General features: G+C 45.1%; 2 protein-coding genes across 9 annotated transcripts in view; one reads left to right on the top strand and one right to left on the bottom strand.

The window, feature by feature from the left end:
- Positions 1–78: 78 nt before the first annotated feature.
- On the bottom strand, positions 79–13349 carry glt1d1 (glycosyltransferase 1 domain containing 1). Of its 8 annotated transcripts, none has more exons than XM_030357830.1 (13): positions 13226–13349; positions 12851–12949; positions 12373–12524; positions 12136–12241; positions 11153–11204; positions 10369–10405; positions 10074–10130; positions 6160–6258; positions 5532–5581; positions 3902–3945; positions 3289–3409; positions 2330–2428; positions 79–640 (listed from the first exon to the last, which is right to left on the bottom strand). In XM_030357830.1, the coding sequence occupies exons 2-13, from the start codon at positions 12916–12918 to the stop codon at positions 494–496; spliced, it is 1032 nt and encodes a 343-aa protein (XP_030213690.1). In that variant the 5' UTR covers positions 12919–12949; positions 13226–13349; the 3' UTR covers positions 79–493. The 8 variants fall into 8 exon arrangements, with proteins under 8 accessions (XP_030213690.1, XP_030213691.1, XP_030213689.1 ...); XM_030357831.1 differs by having other exon boundaries at positions 13229–13340; XM_030357829.1 differs by having other exon boundaries at positions 13063–13332.
- The window catches only part of slc15a4 (solute carrier family 15 member 4), a 24924-nt gene continuing 14807 nt past the window's right edge, over positions 12195–22311 (top strand). Inside the window, exons 1-7 of the mRNA XM_030357828.1 lie at positions 12195–12277; positions 13550–13650; positions 13864–14480; positions 15953–16248; positions 17007–17148; positions 17766–17846; positions 19952–20132. Of these exons, the coding sequence (XP_030213688.1) occupies positions 13905–14480; positions 15953–16248; positions 17007–17148; positions 17766–17846; positions 19952–20132 (1276 nt within the window). The 5' untranslated portion in view covers positions 12195–12277; positions 13550–13650; positions 13864–13904. The remainder of the gene's footprint in view (positions 12278–13549; positions 13651–13863; positions 14481–15952; positions 16249–17006; positions 17149–17765; positions 17847–19951; positions 20133–22311) is intronic.

Genomic DNA, 22311 nt, shown 5'->3' with positions numbered 1-22311 from the left:
AGAATTAATTATTCAATAAAAAATAACATCAGAATATTTGAAATCCCATGAACAAATGAATTACCCATACACATACAATTTAGAAGAGTAAATTCACTTTTAATGCATATTGTTTAAAGATTTATTGGCATAAAATGTTTTACCCAAAATAGATTGACCAAAAGATTAATAATTGCATTGCACCCACTTCAACTCTTTGGTTTAAAAATACCAGCATTATTAAGACTTTGTTGGAGATATGCTCTACAGAGACACATGATACATATTGTATATTTTTTATATTTCCTGAATTCTCTCAGACATTTAATAACATTGCTTATTGGAACCAGAAACGTGAAACATCCTTCTTTTAAAGCTAATGTCTTGGATCGACTTTGCGTAAACATGTTTTCCATAGAAAGGCACTCGGTGAATCCTGAGTGGGCTATTACGAAAAAACCCTTCTGAGTTCCATACGTTTTGGTGGGTCTGGGTTCCTGAGAAGGTTGTGGTCTCACTGCAGGCTCTGGACCAGGCGGTGGTAGGTCTCCCTCTCCCGCTCCACGCTGTGCTGCTGCTCTACGTACAGCTTGGCCGTCCTCACCAGCCTCTCCCTCAGCTCCCCGTCCGACAGAAGCCTCTGCGATTGGCAAACAAACTCCTGGCAGGGACGGAGGCAAAGCGAGGGATATAGATCAGTTTCGCTGCATACAGGCTTTCATCTCACGCTCGCCCAGCCCAGCCCCCCCCCCCCCCCCCCGCCTGCTCCCACTCTCCTCCTCGCTGTATAAATATAGAATAAAACCCCTATGTACAATCATACACATGGCATCGCGACTGAGACTAAAGATTATAGTAGTAGACTATAAAGATTTACGGCTATATAAACAACGTGAAGGGGGGGGGGGACGTCTCTTAATTGGCGGGGACATCTGTCGGGGACATCAACCCAGCCGCACGGCCGTCCAACCGTCTTTGGCGGTCCAACCCGAGAGCTGCCATCTCTCGTTGGCACACGATGGCAGGCAAACTTCGCCAGAGTGACGGCGTCTGGTAAACAAACCCTCCATCGCACCAGCTGAGAAGCAGGAGTGAGGAATCAAGATGGGTGTGTGTGTGCGTGTGTGTGTGTGTGTGTCTGTGTGTGTGGTGATAGAGCAAAGGCCTAGTGAATGTTGATGCCGTCCCCTGTGTGATAAATAAGATCTAGCGAGAGGCCCCCCTCTGGGCCTCTGAAGTTTTGCATCACTCCGGGCCAGGAAGCTTAGAGAAACCACCAAGGTAGCCGAGGAATGAAGCATGGCACGGGCTCTGCAGATTGCCTACGGCCTTCACTGCTGCAGGGTGAGTCAGCAGGCCCTTAAAGCCTCGCCCGCAGCCAGACCAGAAGGCCATTGCAAGCAGCCCTCCTGTGTTTGCAAGAGGCTCTCTCATGGAGTGCTCTAGTCTAGAGTGACCTGAGCCCCGTAAATCCTCAGCAACAGGATTACAGTGCGGGTTACGTGCTCACGAGGCAATGTGAGTCTAATCACTCCACCCTCTGTGTACCACGTCCCTCACTGGACTCCCGCCGCTCTCTCTGCCTCTTCTACGGTTGAGAGCAGCTGACCTACCGGCCAAATCACTCCATAAGACAACGTCCTTTCAAGGAGGGGTTTGAAAAGTAACACTAGATGAGTGCCTCACTCAACGCTCATCCATACTTTCTCAGCCGAGGTCACTGTTGATCTGAACTCCAGAGTCTGTGAGACGTTCATCCAAGCAATGCTTTTTCTTCAGCCCCTTTCTGAGCACTCAATTGACCCCCCTGCCGCAGAGAGAGCGCCCCATCTTCTTCTGTCACGACTGTGGCGTCGAGACTGAGAAAGTGAGTCCTGGTCGTTGTTATGCTCCCAAACAAGATCTGTTTCTCCCCCCCCCCCCCCCATTCCCCCCTCCCCGGGCGTATCATTGTACCCCTTGCCTGCTCGCTGCCGAGCGTTGCATCAGTGTGGCGTTTTGGGCTGACACCTTATAGTCTGTCCCAGAAGGCCCTCTGATTCATATCTAATCACCCCCACTGCAGAGACATCAGTAGCCCCTTTGTTGTATGTTGCCCATATAGATCAGCCTAACGATGGGAAATTTAAAGAAGATTGTCAAAGCGGCTTCAAGTTTTCAGCACAAATGTTTTTTCTGGGACAACTTCTAGTGCAAGTGCTGCTCTTGGAATCAGTGGGAGGAAGGTGCTCCGTAGCTGCATGTTGCTCTGCAGTCCGACTCATGTCGGTAGGCTCTGCTCTGCTGGGCTTTACAGTGGCCTCTGTGTCGCAGCTCATCAGGGCTTAGTGAATGTGTTGGAGGTCTGTACCTGCGGGCTGGAGTACAGCAGGCCGGTGACCTCGTGCTGGACGACCGCAGCGTTGCCCGGGATGTCCCTGGCCACCACAGGCACCTCCAGATGCATGGCCTGCCGGGGGAAGGGAGACACGCGGCTCAGAGGTTCACATCGAAGGAGTCCATGCTCGCTTCGGATTTCTTTCTGAAGGTTCGTACGGTCGCACGGACAGGGGTCAAATACGTGTTGGATCTAAGCTCACGCATGAAATTGGACCTGAACCTGATCTGAATAATTCTCATTCTGCATGATGTCAGATGCTCGCTAAGAAATTAGAAGGAATGCAGGCGATAAAATCTATCCCTATGCAGCATATCATCAGAAAAGGGCCAAACATTGGTGTAGGATTGATGTGGATCGGACATTGATTAAATATAGAGGCAGCATTTTTTAATTCTCGCCCTGCTATTACTGTTCCCAGGCTATTCATTCAGCGCTTGACGAATAGTTAATCAAGGCTAGTCACCTCCTCGTAAATACTTTCGGGGCGCTACCTTGATGGGAACGAGGCCTGATTAAGCCCGAGCAGATGTGCAGCCAGGCTTCTCAGCCCGGCGGTGACTTGGCTCGCTCTCTGGGAATTATGCGTCTCTTTTAGTTCCAATCTCCCCAGCAGGCTGTTGAGTGAAACTTCTTAAACAGAGTGTAAGCCCTCTGTGGATTGTCCTAATCTACAGTTTTAAAAGAGATTAGCTGGATTATGAGTTCACTCACTGAGAGGGAGGGAAAGTTCGGAGGCAAGCCCTTCATTTGGATAAATTGAACACACCCAAGTAGACAGAGAAGGATCTGGCACGTGAGCATGCACTAGGTGAGGAAAGACATCGGTTCTCACTTGAAACAGCTTTAAATATTCATTCATCGTTAGCTAATTAATAACGTCCTCCACTGCAAATGATACTGATAAACTGGGGTGGTGGTATCAGGTATACCTCCAAGATGGCCGCCGACATGCCCTCCGAGATGGAGCTGTTGACCACGGCGAAGCACCTCCGCACCACCGCATGCAGTTCCCGCTGGCTCCTCCCCTGGGCCAGGAAGACCCCGGCCCGCCTGCCAAAAACGTGGAAGTAGGGTATGGGTGGGCGGGGGGCTCATAACAGCCTGAATCACTGGAGCCTCGCGGGAGGCTCACGGGAGCGTGAATGAGGCAGAGCAGTGGTGACAGGCTCGGGGGCAGTGTGTGTGAGACATGCACTCAGAGTGCAGGTACAAGCTCTGTAAGCTGAGACCAGAGAGAACAGCTTCCTGTCTCCACAAAGTTGAGAGTAGAAGGGGGGCAGAGGCTGCAAAGGAAACAGCTTTGCCAGAATAAGAAGATACCAGGAGGATCTTCAAGCAGATTTCAATTTGATTCACATTATGGCAGATGCAATCTATGTTTGTTTATGTTTAGGGACACACAGGATAAATAGGGACGGGGGGACTAGTAGATAAATCTATGCAATAGTCATTCGCAAGCGAGCAACGGCTTGCCAATCAGCACGACGGATCCAGAGTCTGGTGCCGTGTGCGCAGCGCAAACCAACAACAGCGAGGCCTTACCTTTGAGCAACGGCCTCCACCTCCTCTGTGAGCGCAGAATCAATCTGCGGAAAACACAAAGGCAAAATAAAAGAAAGTAGTCAAACAATTCCTTAATTAGGCACACAAGCTTGGCCCGCAACGACCTAATCAGAAGCAGGGGGTAAACACCGTCTCAATCATTTTCAAATCACCACCCAACATTGGGCGGAAATCTTGCATGTTTGGAGATTGGGGTCAGGGGAGGCTGGGTGGGTGGGTGGGAGGCCAAGCTGATTAATTGCTATGTGGGATTTGCCTGCATTAGCCTGCCGAAAGCAAGGCCCTCGCAGAGCAATTTAGGTCAAAGATGCTGGCAGGCAGGCCGTGTCTATTGGTGGGTAGGTGGTAGTAGATGAAGTTAGTGTTTTATATAGAAAAGGTGGCATCAAAGTCGGACAACAGTTAGGTCATTCTGGTTTTACAGCAGCATTGTAAAAACCTCACCCATCCATGGATGATGTTAGAATTTATAATGAATTATTATTAAGAAATTGCTTTTATTGGAATGTTCATCTTCCAATTTGAAATGTCAAGTGTTCTCATTCGTTATTAATGAAGTAATTTGGGCTTGGATATATTTTCCTTTTTATAATCAATGAAAGTACAAAGACTTTCTGATTTAAGGTCGCGAGATGTTCGTTAATGTCAACATTAATTATATTCCTTAAAATATGACATTTCTCAGCTTCCACAGAAGCCTGTAATCACAATGGCACAAAGCACAGCGGAGGGTAAAGCAGCTGCTATCTTAAAAAGGAGATAGCAGGACGTAGCATGTCTCAGGCCGGCCGTGATCAAGATGTTGGAGAGATGAAACAGAACATACCTTTAGTCTGACACCGCTGTTTGAAGAAGAGAAAAGGCTCTAAGATACTTTCGTGTCATAGCAAGGCAAGTTTTAGAAGAAAGTCAAATTAAGTCGGGAAATAAATCCCTACAACTCAATCAAACCGGGGGAAGAAACCAGAAGTTGAAAAAGGGTTTGGGGATAAGTATATAACCTCGCTCTGCAGAACCACCAGGAAGGTCAACAGTTCAATCCACTGGTCTTTAATCCATCCATATTTGTATGTTTAAATGTACAACATTGCCGAGCCGTTGCGTTCAACAGCAGGATGGGGGAAAGCGTTATCCGAGTCACTCATGGCTGGGGCCTTCCTTAGTGCTGTACCGTCCAACAGCTCCCCCGCCTGCTGCCGTCTGACCGGCTCCCTGCAGACAGACAGACCGACCGCTGCCCCTCATCTGCAGTCTGCCCTCCCCTCCCCACAGCGTGCAGCAGACTTCCAGCTCAATGTCGACCATAATTCCAGCTCAACAGTTAATGCCGCTGCCTAATATATCCAATTAGAGGCCACCGTCGGTATTCCCACGGCATGTTAGCGTGTAACTTCCTCACAGTGCTCAAACCGTGACGACAGGGCGCGATATTGAAGACAGATGCAGGTCCGAGGGGCCCTTTTATCGGGATGCCCAGGCTGCTTAATTCAATTGGCAAGGCGCAGTGATGCTGGTGTGTTCCTTTGCCGGTCTGTCGGGCGCCCGTGTGGGCTTAAAATAGGCCGTAGTGCATGTAAACAGACTGACGTTATCCCGACCTCGCACTCACCTCTGGTCCGATTATAACCAGGACATTGAGAGGATCCTCACGGTGCCATTCTGGGAAACAAAGGAAGCAAACCGACAGAGGAAGAAGAATCAATTAGGCCCGAATTCAAATATCAAACGGCCCAATGTTTTTTCTGGTTTTGAGAATTGCAAAACTAAATTGGTAGGAGAATGTAGACAGGTCTCTCGTTGTTGTTTTCACAGAAGAAGTCATCGTACAAGCTTAATCATTCAGAGAAAAGCCAATAGTGTTCTCAATTGAATTGGTGCAGAGAAAAGCTCTCTGCACCTAAACTGCCCCACGGTGTCCCTAGCAGGGTAAACAGGGACAGAAAGCTATTTGAACATTGTTTTTTTTGGTGCTTTTCATCAGATAACGTGTGGCCCTGCAGCGCCACAAGTCGCCATTTCACTCTCACTCAACACCCCGACGGGGCAGCAAAGCCGCACAAACAGCTTTGTATATCTTGGGATTTACCTCATCCACTTAAGGCTTGAGTGGATCTAAAGCGATGCCAGGAAAACGCATCAGGCCTCCTCTCCACAGACTCACGTTCGGTTCCTGCGGAGGGTCTTAGAATTGTTCCATGCAGTGGATAGCTTGTGGTGCAGCGAGCAGCCTGGCGTACCTGTGAACACCTCCGCCAGGTAGAGAGGGTCCTTCACCCTCCTCAGTCCACAGACCAACAGGAAGACGCGATGCTGCTCCGCACGGGCGCCGCTCAAACCTGAAATGGTAGCGTGGACGTTGCGAGCGTGCACGTTTGCATGAGCGTTTGTGAATGAAGTGGGTGGGGAGGGCAGTGGGAGGCAGAACAGTACCACGGTGTCACAGAAACCGCATAATGAACATCCAAACGACAACCGGCCATAATGAAAGCAATACATCATGCAAGGTCACACGGAAGACACAACGGCGATGACTAATGTTCCTCCATAATTCTGATAGTAGCGGCCCCCACACCCACCGGACGGGCTGGCTGGTAGGAGCACTGCAAGGTTGCAGACTAATCAGCCATGCTGCCATGCTAGCCGGCCCTAAACAGCCGGGCCGACAATTTTCTCAGTCAACAGCCTGAGATTAAAAATGACTGTAATAGCACGCTAACAACATCAACATGTTTCGGGGAAGCTGGCCGCGTGCCAGCCAACACCAGATCAGCCCTCTTCAAAGATTAAAGCCTTTCATGCTCGTTCTGGAGATTAGTGTGGGGGGACTGGCAGAGGTACAGCACTCCTCACCATAAGGGGGCAAAAAAACACGGAGGCACACCCGAACATTCAGGCAGTGACAGAAAGGAGCTGAAACCTGACCCCAATAACTAACCATGCTGTGATGACATCGTCCGCTATGGACCCTCGTCCAATCAGACCTGCTGGAACCTCCAGTCTTTCAACGCACTTTGAATTGACCCGGGCTCAACATAATTCTAGAGTATGGCATTAAAAGGTAGTTAACTGCAGGAAGACCTCCCGATGGGAAGCTAAGAACTACTTGTTAGTGACCGGCACTGACTTAGACTTTAATGAAATTCCTCCAGGACAGGGCATAAAGAGGATGGTATCAGACATCATTAACGACTGCTCAAATCAAAAGTAGCAGAAGACTGAAGTTTGGGTGTGAACTTGGCTGTGTACTTGACTCTTTAACCTTCTTTAAATGCAGCGTTTGTACACAGTCGAAGGTGATGGGTAGCAATGAGATCATGTTTCATGCAGTGCTCCTGACACTGCGTGCCTATTGTGCCGTGGATTTGAAACGGTGAGATTAGTTAACAGTTACTATAAGAAGCTAGGCCACTGTGCTGACGAAAAGAACAGGACTCTGTGTGACTAAATCCCTCTTTGATCCCTGATGTTTGACTTTGACCCTGATAGAATGAAATAGGTTTGAGGCACGCAAGGTTGCTAGGCTGGGGAAGCACCTGTAATCAACTACAATGGCATGTGTTTTGATAAACAGAGAAATCAAAACCGATACTTAGAATTAACGCTAGATAACATGTGCACAGTGCAAGTCCAGTAGAGTGGCATTCTTAGTGTGCATTGGTCTGAATCCCCTGCTGACACATAAGTCCAGATCAGGTGGATAAGGTAGGCTCTTTAAATGCTATTAAAAGGTATCTTTGGATGACAGTGAGGTGGAGGGAAACACAGCGAGGGATTTTCAAAATAAAAGGGTCTCATAGTTGACAGAGTTATCCAGTCACTGACTTTCACACAGACAAAGGTAAACACAATGTTGACACTACCTCAGAACAAGTCTGAAAATAATAGTTAACCCGTCAAAAAAGCACACAAGGGCAAAGACCTCTCTTAGCAGGCGGTAGACTAGGGTGCTCAAAGAAGACAAAAAGCCACCGCAACAAAAACAATTCATCTTTCACAGCATGGGAAATAACGCGGTTCAGAGGGTAGTATTCAAAACACATATTTGAGGATTCAGCTTTGATTTTCAGAAGGACACTGTGATCTGTATAGACCCCCTGTTGGTGTATCAGTGAGATGCTGCATGCTGGTGTGTTCATACGTTTGTTTACATGCTCTGGCTGGATTTCAATGCAACACAGACAGAGGAGAACATGACAACATTGAAAACATCACATTTAGATTCGGTGAATGCATGTCCTTTGTTGAAGATAACCACGGGTAGATTTAACTTATAGGTGAAGGATAGTCTAGTGGTTAGGGCTTTTTGATTCCCTGCCGAAGGCTCTGGGTTCCAGTACCAACGTCCGCAGTCTACCTGTAGGCATCCCTGACTAAGATGTCCTCAATTATCAAACAAATTGTAATGGTCACTTTGGCAACATGTAATAGATAGCTAATAGGGGTAGATATTTATGCAATATTTTCATTATATCTGTATCTGTGTATTATATCTGTATAGTTTAGGATTACTAAATATCTATGCATTTGTGTGCCCTTCTCATAACCCCTGCCCTTCGACAGAGCCCATAGCCGGGGTGCTTTGAACTGTGCCGCCCGCTAAGGGAGCTCCTCGCTGGGGCCTGAGCTTCTGGGACTTCATCACTAGGCTGTACTTAACAGCAACAAGAAGATACAAAAGCTCACTTCTATCGCCGAGAAGATGTGCTGTGTGTCTCCGCATGGTCGGAGCACCAGAGCACGGAGGGCCACCAGTCCCTTTGCTTTCATATCGGGTTGGAGGCACTTAAGGGCGGAATCGAGTGTGAGAAGCGTGCGTTTTGTAACAGGATGGACTTGCATGCAGTGGACTCTCGTGAGAGATAGGAAGGCAGAGGCTTTTGGTGCAACCGAATGCTCCTATTGTAGGAATCGGGCATCATACGTTTCGTAGAATAGTTGTCCATAAGAAAATTCTTCGATTCAACTACTGAGAGAAATTCAAAACTGCAACGCAACGATATGAAAAAAGGATGAACAAAACACAACCAGGGTTTCATCACTTCTTTCAAAAATAGAGCAACTGAGACTTGAATTTAAAGTGTAACAATAGACATGGGGCCATTAGTATGACTGATTATTCAGAGGTATGTTGAGGAATGGCCCTGTGCCGGACAGAGATTCATCACCTGGCATGGGTCTCCCCCAGCGGGCGATAGACATTATCCCACAAGGTCCAATTTACAGCTCAGAATCTACCCTATGTGTGTGTGGGTGTATGTGTAGTTAGGGGTGCGGGTGGGGAAATGCAGTACAGTGCCGAGATGCTCATCATATATTTATTTAAGAGCAGGACGACTGTAGACAAGACTAAGGGTGTGAATCTTTCGGTATCTCACGATTCAATTCGATCCTTGGGGGTTAAGACTAGATTAAAAAATCGATACTCGATTCAATACTATTCACTAAGAAAAGCTGTGTGGCAAATGAATGCTTGAAAGCAGAGTAAAGTGTGTAGAACGGTATGACATTTTATACATGAAAAAAACAGAATCTGATTAAACTTATGCAGTAATGTAAACACACGATGGCACACACGATGGGGACTTTTCTTTTTTTAACTCAGGCCTTCAAGACTCTTGAAAGGGAGACCTCCTACCCCTGGCCTCCCTTCCCTCCCCCATCGTCATCACTACCACAGCCCCCTGCTGTGTAACAACTATGGGGGAGATACCGAGAAGGTCCATGAAAAGGCTTTTCATATTCCATATTGTATGAAGTTTGGAATTACACAGACTCCAACACTGTTGCTATGAATCCGCCGACAACGTTTGAACTGTGAGAGAGTCAGACATTGAGGAAGACAATTGAACGTCAATATTTTAAGCTGTTGAAAATAAGGCGTGCACATTGTTTGGATATTCCATGTACTTGGCTGGCTAATAGACTCAGTAACCGAGTGAGGGTGTCAGTTGAATGTTATCAAGGAAGTATAAGAATAAGAAAACAAGAAAACCCTGATGGTCTTACTAAGAGGTCAATGTAAATATGACCTAAAACCCATAACAATACATAGCTAGATATTCATGAGAATGATAATAATCCAGGTTTAGATAGCAGCTGGTGATTAGCTTCTGATTAATGAAGGGACACAAATATATCTTTGTAGTCATACCTGAGCTCTTCAAGAATTCACCCCAGGAGAATTTCTCCGTGGCCTCAGTCCTAATGCCTGCACAACAAAACATCAGATAACGTCACAGAAAAGCTAGCATGGAAAGAAAGCATAAACAACTGTAGCAATTATAGTAATAATTCTGTGTTAATAGTTGTATAATATGTAAACAAGAGGAAAACAAAACAATCAGACTGTCATTATGTCCATAAAGAGCGAACACAAGCCTGGCAATGAAAAGTAAGGGCTTAGCAACAGCAAAGGGACAGCAGGTTTACTGCTGGGCTTGGCTTACCTTGGGGCTGAACGTAGATCTTGCTGCTCGGGGAACGCTGGGGAGACCATGGAAGCGTATTGTCAAGAGTATTAGAAACACATGTACTATTCGCAGGCAAAATGTAATTCCTTTTTAGTCACATTTTCCTTTGCCATAGATAATATCGGTCACCAAGGGACAAAGTGAACTCGTTCCTGGCCCACTATCATTTTTATAATGATCAACCCCCGAAGATAACTATGGGAGGAAGTCATTGCTAAACGCCGAAGGAGCGACCGCGAGTGGATCATGGAAGAGGTGGCGGAAATGGAATGGATGTTATCACAGGTGTCAGATCTGCTCCATAAGGAAATCCAATGAAGGATTGTAATGGGTATTTTTTTCCAGCACAATAAAAAGTATGGCAGTGCCTGAACTCTGTGTCTGCCTGCTGAGGACAGAGGAATCGAATCAGAAATGAAAAACACAGTGGTGTTGGTTATAATACCTTATTATCTTATCTTAGTGATGGGGCAGTATTTTGTGATAGTCTAGTGGTTTGGGTCCATATTTCCAACACAACATGCTCATAAACTATAGGTATATAAACAAACAATGTTTTAAAGAAGACATTTTTTTCACTGTTCACTGACTCTACGGTAACACAAACAATGATAAGTCGTGAAATAGGTCCAAATAGATTCAAACTAGTATTGATTGCTATTTATTTATGTAAATCTAAGGTGCTTAGTTAGCCACTAAACAAAATGACACTGACTTAGAACAAGAATGACAAGTATGTGTGCTAGTAGTTGAAGCATACCAGGACTACATACGCCATTTGTTTCATCTTGGCAGTGAAGGCGACAGCAAACCTGATTCAAGAAAACAAATAGGAATTATCACACATGCCCAGTTCTACTACGATCTAATGATCCATTTCCAAGTGGAAACACAAAATATGAACTTCTCTTGTATTTGATCTCAGAGCAAATAACGTCATTACTAAATCAATCAGAGCAAATCAAATATGTAAACATTTCAAGCCAAGCCTAGTAGAAAGATATTGCATTTTGCAATGGGATTGCAGTCTGTTAGTCTGCCTGTTAGTTGCAATTTCCTGATCGAGATCTATAAAAGGATAATGAGAACTGGTAACAGCAGGAGGAGCTATAATTCAGATGCTCTAAAGTCATGAGACTGTGATCCACCCTGTTCTCCCACCCCCTACAGGTGTATAGATGTGTTCCTTGCCGCCTTTAAATGGGCAAATACAGCAGAAAAATATATAAAGCAACTTTCAGCACAAAATATATGAGGAATAAAATTCACAGCTGTTTAACCAGGGTGATTGATTGATTGAGCCTTAAATATTTGGTACAATAATCCAAATCTAGAAAGGGATTTTGAATGGTGTCTCTGGGATATAATGGGGTACTCTCAATTCATCAAAATGCCTCCAAACCATCTAATGTTCAATACAATTGGATTAGAAGACTTGCATTAGAAGAACTTCCTGTTATTTCTAATTTGCTGTGGATTTGGCATTAATCTGTCTTTTTCCTTGCCTCACTGTCTTAATTCAGTTACACACATATATATATATATATATATATATATATATATATAGATATATACACACACATTTATATGAATGTGCCTTCAGATACTTACGTATACCTTGTATTAACAGATAACAGCTACTATATAAACGACAATAAGTTGTCCTTGTACATTGTGTCGCAGTGATGGTGAATCTCTCAATGATGTATATACATTGAAGAGGGTCATTTGCATGTACGTCACCTGGCTTTCAGCAGCACCTGCTTCATAACCACGAGCTTGTGCTCCACTTTCACATCCTCATTGATATCTGTTCCTCCAAAGACAACACCAAAGGGCACGGGGACATCTGGTGTCAAAGTCAGCACAACATACAGCGGGAGAGGTAAATAGAGGGACGGATGTAGTGCCTTGTTTACAGGAATGACGTTAACACAAATGTGATTTGGAAAGAGAACACGATTGAATGAGTTGAATTACCCAAGAGCAGCCTCCCTGCTTTGTACAGATGTATGGCCAGTGCACCATCGAAGGGAGGTTTCTGAGTGACCAACTTGGCCACCTCAGCAGAAGATTTGAATTCTGATGCATCTCGAAGCACACAAGTGTGGCCTGCAGATTCAACGTGAGCCCTGCGATGACAGACATCAGTAAACGTATAGGTTAAGTAGGCACGTCAATAAACCAGTTCTTTTTTTTTAATCCAAATTAATTATTTGCAATATGACTAAAGTTAGTTAAAGTAGCAGACAATTAGACAGGTATCATCTGTTTATTAACATCAAAATAACCTGTACTTGTACTTTTGTGTTCCCCTGATGTCCTATCTGTGCAGGGCCACTTGTTGGTGGGTTGTAGCCACACGTTGGTCAGTTTCCCCGTGTACTCTTAAAGGATTGTGGTTGTCACACTCTAGTATCGGCTACATACTTCCTACACTTATCTGAAAGTAAATTACCTTATCCTCTCAGCTGTGGTGCAGTTCCCCGTTTTTGGACTTAGGCAGGCAAGAAAGAGTAATTTCATAACGCCACTGATGCAGATCTTTCGACCAGGTCTACATACCACACCATATAAAAGACAAATCAGTTGCAGTTCCTAAAACAAAACACATTGCATGTTTAAGGGCAATATCATATGCCCACTATGCCAAGCGCTGCAACAGCCCACCTCGCTGGCAATGTCTGCTCTCTCTAGCACCATGCCACGGTAAGCACTTGAGTTAAATTGCTTTAGTCCCTCTTTAAATGATGCAACAACAGGTATCTGCATATGTATATGCTCTGTCATATACTGAATTCATACAGCATATTAGAAGTTGCGATTTAAGTACCACCGTTATTTTGCCCCACGCCCCTGTCGCGTCCTTATGTGTGCGAGCAAAACATGAAACGTCAAAAGCCAAGAAGCAAAAACCAAAACAAGACAGTATCACTTCCTTGTGGGGGCGACTTCTGCTTCCGGGTACAGAGTTCAGAGCAGGTGGATGAGCTGGCAGAGAGGCTGGAACCGCATGCGCACCGATCCACCATCCTGTAGATCTGCCAAGGATTGCGCGCACGCGCGTTACGGTGGGCTCGCGGGGCGCGGGTCATGTGGTTGGCGGTGACTCTGACACTCTTGTGTTTTCATTCTGCTTATACTTTTCTCCTGTCAGAGTGTTGAGTATTGAACCAGGGTTTCAGAAAGAAACTCACGGGCGTACACAAGTTTATTCGGTTAACGGGGGATCGGCAGACGTGTTAACAAGATTGAAAGGTATGTTATCCCTGCGCTGTTATCACATGATTGCTGTTTATAAGTCTGAGCATTGTGCTCAAGCTAGTTTGGAGTTCCCTATGTGGGTAAGTTACAATTTGTACACATGCTGAACAATTTCAGCCAGTACAACTGCTGTAAACATCCTTTGAACTTTGGCAACAAACGATTTTAACGTTGTTTTTCTAAACTTTACCCCATGTTTCCATACAGGTCGGAACTCAGAGGGAAGCAGAGAGGAACGTGCGAGAGGAATGGCAGACGACAGGGATGCTGATGAGGTGACCCCGCTGTTGAACTCTGGGACTGTGAACGCACCCGCACCATCAGTGTTCCAGGGGAGACGGCTGGCGTGTGCAGCTATCCTATTGGCCGAGTCCCTGGAGAGGATTGCATTCTATGGCATCACATCCAATCTGGTTCTGTTCCTCAACACCAGCCCGTTTCGTTGGGATGGCGCCGAGGCGAGCCAGGCACCACTTTTGTTCATGGGAATCACCTATCTGATCTCACCGTTCGGTGGTTGGCTAGCAGATGCATACCTTGGGAAATTCTGTACCATTGCTCTTAGCTTGGTCTTCTACTTCCTTGGCATGTTGTTTTTCCCATTTATTTCTGATGAGGACACAATGCAGAATCTATGCGGGGATCAGGGGCAATTTATCGTACAAGCACCTGAATGTCTAAACACCAGCTTCCCCCCACCAAACAACGTGACCTGCAATGCTCGCACACCATACTGCAAACCCGCAGTCTACTGTGGACTCATACTGATCGCGTTAGGGGTTGGTACGGTCAAGTCCAACATCACCCCTTTTGGTGCGGATCAGGTAAAGTATGAAATGTCTTGAGATTCCAATAATTCTAATAATTCTTATCAGACCAGAGGCCACCCACATTCTGATGTGCTGAATGGTTCCAGTGTGTCATTCTTTCCAAGCTCTAATATAGAGCATGCTGTCTAACAGATTTTTGGTCAGATATGTCAGAAAATACTGGGATGCCATGACATTGGGAGTTAGACATGCATACCCTTGCTGAATAGTGTCATTTTGAGTAAATTGATTTGAGGCTTTCAGATAGTAAAGCTCCATTCTCACACTGAAAACCCTCGCATACACTGGTCACTCTTCAAACTTTCACATGGATGCATGCTTCAGCTTACAACATGTGATGAAATGTTAATCATGCCTGCATGCATACATGTACATTCAAAACCAGGAAGTTATTTTGTCTCACCCTTTCAACCTGGGTATGATGACTTTGAAGAACCATCACGATTGCGAGGTTTATCCATGGGAGTTCAACACAGTATCTGGGAGTTTGAATCTTTAGCTATCAGCAAATAATTTACAAGTTTAAAAACGAATGCGTCAGGCACATTCAGATTTGCATTGATTGATTCAGGATAAATTCATAGACGATACGATTTTGGATATATTTTTACAGCTCACTGACACCCTGTGAATAAACAAGATTAAGCATAACAGCTACAAAACAGAAACGTTTACAATGCCATGCCTTTGTTAGTAACCAAGGACTGGATTCTGAGTGCAGTGATGGATTTGCAGAACATTTTCTCACCAATCCTTTAAATGCACATCACAAATGATCTCCTTGCCTTTCCCCAGTTTGAAGCGTGTGGCTTCAAACACGCTTCAAACTGGGAAAGAAAAAGTCCAGTTTGAAGCGTGTCGCTTCAAACTGGACTTTACAATTTGCTTGCTTCTTTTTTGCCAAGTTGGCTAATTGGGCAAATTATTAAAGAATGTAAAATATTTTCGTTATGGCACATTAAAGAATATGTTTTCTTCATGTGTAAAGGTTTATAATCTAATATTAAACTACAAGGCCTGGATATCTTAAAAGGTATTTTTGGTATAAGTGTTTAAAGTTAGACTAGTACTATCCTCAACTCAAACTACATTTTCTCATACAATGTGCAAACCAAATATGTAAATAGGGATGACAATGTGTCTCGTGATGTAAGAGAGTTCAAATTAGCCCTAGTTTTGCTTGTATAATCAAGTGATGTCTTAACAACGTTAATGTATGTCAGTACAGTTGGTAATTCAGTCAGTAAAGTTGGTACAGTGTCAGTACAGTTGGTAATTCAGTAGACCATTTTATCCCAAGCGGCCGAGAACAATCATTTGCACACAAGCATACAATCAACTGGAGGAACTGCATTACATTCCAACTGTTGCACAACCAAAACAACTGCAGTGAAAACAAGCAACAGCACATTTACTGTATAGAATCAGTCGTTTGATATTGTGATTGTGTGTGTGTGTGTGTGTAGGTGAAGGACCGAGGCCCAGAGGCCACCCGGCGCTTCTTCAACTGGTTCTACTGGTGCATCAACCTGGGGGCCATCATCTCCCTGGGAGGCGTGGCCTACATCCAGCAGAACGTCAGCTTTAAGCTGGGCTACATCATCCCCACCGCCTGCCTCGGCGTCTCCTTCCTGGTGTTCCTGCTGGGCCGTACCGTCTTCATCTCCAAGCCCGCGGACGGCAGCGCCTTCACAGAGATGTTCCAGATCCTGGGCTTCGCCTGTTGCTCCTCCAGGATACCCAAGGAGCCCAGCCTGCTACGGTGAGGAGGGGCGGAAGGGAGAGACCGTGGGGGGGGGTTCACGGCCTTTATCTGTTCAGGGGACAAAACGATTGCAGTGATGTGCGAGAAAAGACGAGCACTGATTAGAAAGGAAATACAACTCGAAAACCCTTAACGAGCCAAGTGTTTAAAATAACGATTTGGAAGTGAGACACGCAGGGTCGTTATACAATAAAAGTGCAACAACAGTGTTTTTAATATTTGAGGTGGACTTCTGTGGGATCCGTCCCATCCAACAGCCCGCTCAGGTGTTGACAGTGGACCTTTATGTTAAAGTCTCCTTTGATCCCTCTGTTGGATACTTCTCTATTCCCCCCACTGGTCTGGGCCTTCATCATCATCCTCTGTAGTGAAGAGTTATTCCGAGGGCCCGCTATTCGTCTTTGAACAAAAGTACAATCGGTAAAAAAGAAAAAAAAGGAAGAAAAAAAAAGAAGTTGACATTGAATATTTTAAGTTGGTCAATCCCAAAGCCTTTCAAGAATTCCTTATTAAGGCGTTTTCTCCCGAGATAGGGATTATTGGCTTTAGAATAAAGTTTCTGTCGTATCTCTAGAAGTGCTGTAATTTAGGGGTAAGGCATTTCATAGAGAAGGCCGATTAAGACCCCCCCCCCCCCCCCCCCCCCCCATCAACCCCCAGCCGATGTTGATTCTGTATTTACCAGGTTTCCTCGCTGCCGTTCGTCTTGACGCTTTAGAACCCACTCTCTTTCCTTTTATTCTTCTTGACTGAAGCCCTAAGCCCACTATGCTGGATGGAGCCAAAGCCAGCTATGGGGGGAAGTTCCCAGAGGAGAAGGTAGAGGAGTTGAAGTCCCTGCTGAAGATCCTGCCTGTTTTCTTTGCTCTCATTCCATACTGGACTGTGTACTTCCAGGTGAGACTTATACTTCTGATGTAAATGCCTCTGTTATGATTGTTGTGTTGGATATATTTTGCATCGTGATATGCCATTTGGCATGCAATGGACGTGATTGCAAATTAAGACCAACACTTCAGAAATTAATTTTTTGTTGTTGTTTTGTTAGTGTTGGCGGTTCACTTGTAGTGCGGCCATTGAACTTTTTGTTGGCATTCCAAATAGCAGATAGTTTGTATTCTGAAGTTCTACATGCATGTGTTTTTGTTTGTTTGCATTTGTGTGCATGCGTGTGTGTGTTTGTGAGTGTGCGGTTGTTTAACTATTTGTGTGTGTGTCTGTGTGTGTTTGTGAATGCGGTTGTATAACTAATTGTGTGTGTGTTTTGTATGAAGGTGTGTGTGTGTGTGTGTGTGAGTGTGCGGTTGTATAATTATTTGTGTGCGTGTGTCTTTGTGTGTGTGCGGTTGTATAACTATATGTGTGTCTGTGTGTGTGTGCATTTGCATGTTCATCATGTCTGGGTATCAATTTGAAACGCTGTGACTATTGTTGCCTCAGACATTGGGCTGATTAACAAGGCGAGGGCAGTGTTGGCTCCATGCTGCTACAGTAATCTCCTCATTGTGCTGCAGATGCAGACTACATACATCCTGCAGAGCCTGCATTTGAGGATCCCCGGTTACGACTCCAACAGCACTTCTGGCTCCCCGCAGGTAACCGCAGGGGCAGCTGCTCCACCCCCATCACACCTAGCTTTAAAACGCAGCTTCAGGTCATACAATCGCAAGCTACTGTGTAGAACACAAATGTGTTCTGGAGCCAGTTCAAGATGGATTAGAGGTCAAGGCTTCAATTGCCTTAACATTATTGTATGTTGTAGGTCCTTGCATCTAAAAATAGTACTTAGCATTGTCTTATTCTAGCTACTGTAGCTTTGTTTAATACAGGGAATGTGATAACCTAACAATTGTTAGTGCTTGACACCTTACTGCACAGACAGCGATATATTGTTTCTCTTTCTTCTGAAAAATTTACTCATTGTAAGTTGCTTTGGATAAAAGCGTCTGCTAAATGCCCTAATTGTAAATGTAAAATGTCTTGCCCCTTTCTTTGTTTTTCATAGAGTACATTCACTTTGAGGCATTTCATAAGATGCTATCGAAACTTATGTCTCTTATTTTCTATGCACTCATTTGTATATTGCTTGAAGTAACAAAATCCGATCGGATGTTATCAGATCTTCAGCATCTTGAATGAAAATTCAGGATGTCAACTCTATCCATCCATCTCCGTCCCTCTATGTGCTCTGACCAAGTTTACGCGTGCCTGCCGATAACGAGTCAGTAGGTCACTTAGAGCCAGTGGTAGTCAACAGCTGGAGGCCTCACTGACCAAGGGGATTAAATAGGAACTACCCTCCACAGACTAATGCCTGGCAGATTAGCAGCATGGCAGACATTTCCCTCCATCCGCTGGGTTTTCCCAGGCCTGACCGCCCCTGTCTGGCGACACAGGTGCACCTGCATATTTAACACCCACACATCGCCAGTTCAGAGAATTCACAGCTCTCTGGAGACTTTACAGCTCTTTGAATGACCGATACAGTCAGTCAGTACAACTGCTCCTAAATCAAGGGTGGGTTTTAGCAGGTATTGCAGGCCTCTGCTGCTATTTTAAAAAGGCACATCAGAGGCGTTGGAGGAAGTCTGTAGCCCTCACTGAATAGTGAAGTGAAACACACTGTGAACCACTGTGTGTGTGTGTGCGTGTGTCTGTGTGTGTGTGTGATGTGTGTGCGCACACAGGGTACCAATGAAGCTTCTAGGTCATAGTCTCTATGTTCAGACTGTACCGTTAGGAAAGTAAAAACTGCCTTTAGTTACAGGAACAGGGTACGTTTAGCCTGACCGAAACCAGTGTTGCGCTAAGATACCAATGCCATACTATGATGTATTTGTTGTTATCAGAGGCTTTTATCTAAAGTCAATTCAGATACATGTTATGAAGGTGCAGGTAGGCCATCAGCCATCTTGCCCAAGGACAATGTACAAATAAAGTGCATATAGTCAATTAAAAAAAATACGAAACTTTGGCTGGGAGTGGATTTAAACAACTGATACAATATCCTCTCTTAGTTTACATACACCAAGACATGGAATCGTTTTGTTATATTGCATTAAATCTATTAACAACTTGCTGTACATGTTGTTTACTATTAGTGTGTGTGTTTGTGGGGGGGGCAGTCATCAGGGAGTCAAAATGGCGGTTTTGTATGTTTGCTTTCCGTATTTCTGTGTATCTATTCTGACAGGGGGAACTGGGTCTTTCTCTAACCACTGGGTAAAAGGGAAGCGTGATTAGATGTGTCAACTGACAGTTGTAACACTGAGCAAATAGGAAACAAAAGCCCTCAATAATGCAATCTGAATAGCAGAACACTACTCTGGGTAAATCATTCATATGTTAATTCAATAGCATACCATTGAAATTGTGGTTTTAATTCAAATACAGTATGTTTTTAATCCATTAAGTTAACTATTTATAAATATAATACTACAAGGACAATATAAGGTGCAATTTTGCTAGTGAAAATTTATATTTCGCATTTATTGTGACATTTGTGAAAATGCTTTGACTGTTTTTGACCACCTGGAGGCGCCAGATATAAGCAAAACCCCTTTGAATGACACTCAAGCACACACACACACACACACACACACACACACACTGGTCGGGGAACTTGAACACTGAATTAAATCGTGTTTTATGCGCTACATTTTCCCCCTGCTTGTGTTCTCACTCCGTATTCCCTGTGCAGTTGGCCTTCCGCTTCCCCACGGCCTGGCTGACGATGTTTGATGCAGTGCTCATCCTCCTGCTGATCCCCCTTAAGGACAAAGTGGTGGACCCCATCCTGAAGCGCCGGGGCCTGCTGCCCTCCCCCCTCAAGAGGATCGCCGTGGGGATGTTCTTTGTCATGTGGTCGGCGGTCGCGGCGGGTGAGTGGCCCCTCCCTGTCCCTTTCGGCCAACTATCAATACAAATAATAAACATTATGCACACCATTTTAAAGAACTATGATGGCTGGTGTGCGTCGGCGGTGGACAAACACAGCAACACGTCCATTGTTTTCTTGTTCTAGTGCCCTTCAGACCAGGTGAGCAGGGGAGGAGGAACGGCAGTGTGCAGGGTTTACAGCGGCGGTGTTTGTAACTTTCTGTGTCTCGGGATGAGATTTCATTCTGATGCTGCAGGTGTGCGATGGGAGACCCGGAGATACCCAGAGAGTGAAAGACAGAGACAGAAACAGAGAGAGACATACGGCGAGAGGGATAGAGCGAGCATAGTTGAGTCCTTCAGAAGTCGGCACGTTTGTCTGCTCAGAGATGCACTGATAGTAACTGAATCAGAAACACACCGCTCTGGGCTGAGCTCTTATCGTACAGACACAAAAAAACAACACCCAAAGGTGTTTTATTTAATCTTTTTTTCCCTATATCCTTCCCTTGCCGCGCCCATACGGAGCGCACGGGGGACTGTGGCTTCCTCCACTTTGGTTCTGTTTGACTGCACCCACATTCCGACAGCAGTGCTCTGTCCAATTCGGTTCCAGCCCGTGGATTATCTTTGAAATAAAGTCTCTTCCCAGCCTGTCAGTGGGTGCCGCTGCATTGATATATTCAGGCTAAAGCATTTTGAAGGGAGACAAGCCTTGAGGCGGGGAAAAAGCAAATCAGTAACACTTTTCAGAACTGATGCACATTATATTTTCCTCCGCCAGTACCCACTCACCCCCCCCCCCCCCCCCCCGCCCTGCTCGCGGCCTCCGACGCGCCCCTGCTTGAGCGAGGACACTTTGTTCCTTAGTCAACTACGGTGTGCTGATTAGTGTTTTCGACACGTTGCACCACATGTCCACGCGTTCCGGGTGATTGTGAGCGGTGTAAGTGAAGTTCAACCACATTTACAACGGACCCACGGACGCAACTAAAAGGCATTGTTTTGCACGTTGTTTTTTAATATGAAAATAATGTCACATTGACACAGTTGTTACAGCTTAATATAGCATTTATTTTAATGACCTAACTTTAATATGCTGATTATGTTCAGAATATGCAAATGCTCCCATGGCGGTTCAGCAACAGAGCCACTGTGGTGTAATTATCTGGTGATAAAGGCTTGAGTGGTATGGCTGGTCGCAATAATTTTTCACAATCTCCCCGCTCCAATGCAGAATAATACTTTGGTCAACAACAGGATATTACAAAAGGAACTCCTTATTGTGGTGTATGTACAACTAAACGACTTGTAGTGGAAAATGACCGGGCACCGAACACCAATATATATCTACAACCTACCTGTAGGCGTCCTTGAGCAAGATGGCTTATGCCTGTTACTAAATGACCTTTGTCTGAATTGACTTTGTATATCAGCATCTGCTTAATAATTAAATAGTTTGTCCATGATAATTTGGCTTAGCATTGGTAGCTTAGTGTAGCATTGGATTTCAGTCAGGCCAAATGTGCCTTGTTCCTGTAATTCAATGCAGTGTCTTATTTCCCTCTGGTGCTGCCGGTACAGTCTGAACATAGAGACTTTGACCTAGAAGCTCCATTGGTAACCTGTGCTAGACATCATCAGGGTTTAATGAATGCCTCTGAGACACACACACACACACACACACACACACACACACGAACACACGACACACACACACACACACACACACACACACACACACACACACACACACACACACACACACACACACACACGCGGGCTACAGCTGTGTTATTACAACACAATGCTATGTTAATGTAATTGGTGTGTATGGTTTAAAAGAGAGCGGTTGTTCAAACCGAACTAAACAGGTGCTGGGGCGTTGCCATTTAGAAAATGTATTCTGTGTTTTGTCCAGTTTAAAATGATCAGAAGCCTCATGTCTGCATTTCAGAACCCTGAACCGTTGTGAAAAGTTTAATCAAAAAACATGGAATGAGCCTCCATTATACGTTCTCACAGAAGGCTGTCTGCCCAGGTACTTTGGCAAAACTAAAATGAGTTAAAAGGGGGAATAGATTTTTATTTCAGGCATGCAAAAGCTTTTCAGTTCTTTACTTTCCCATTTGGCACAGCTAAAGAACACCCTGCTTTTCCACTTGGATGCAGGTGAAAGAA

Source organism: Gadus morhua, chromosome 6, assembly GCF_902167405.1.
Source record: "Gadus morhua chromosome 6, gadMor3.0, whole genome shotgun sequence".
Lineage (NCBI taxonomy): Eukaryota > Metazoa > Chordata > Actinopteri > Gadiformes > Gadidae > Gadus > Gadus morhua.
This window is presented reverse-complemented; position numbering and strand designations above follow the sequence as displayed.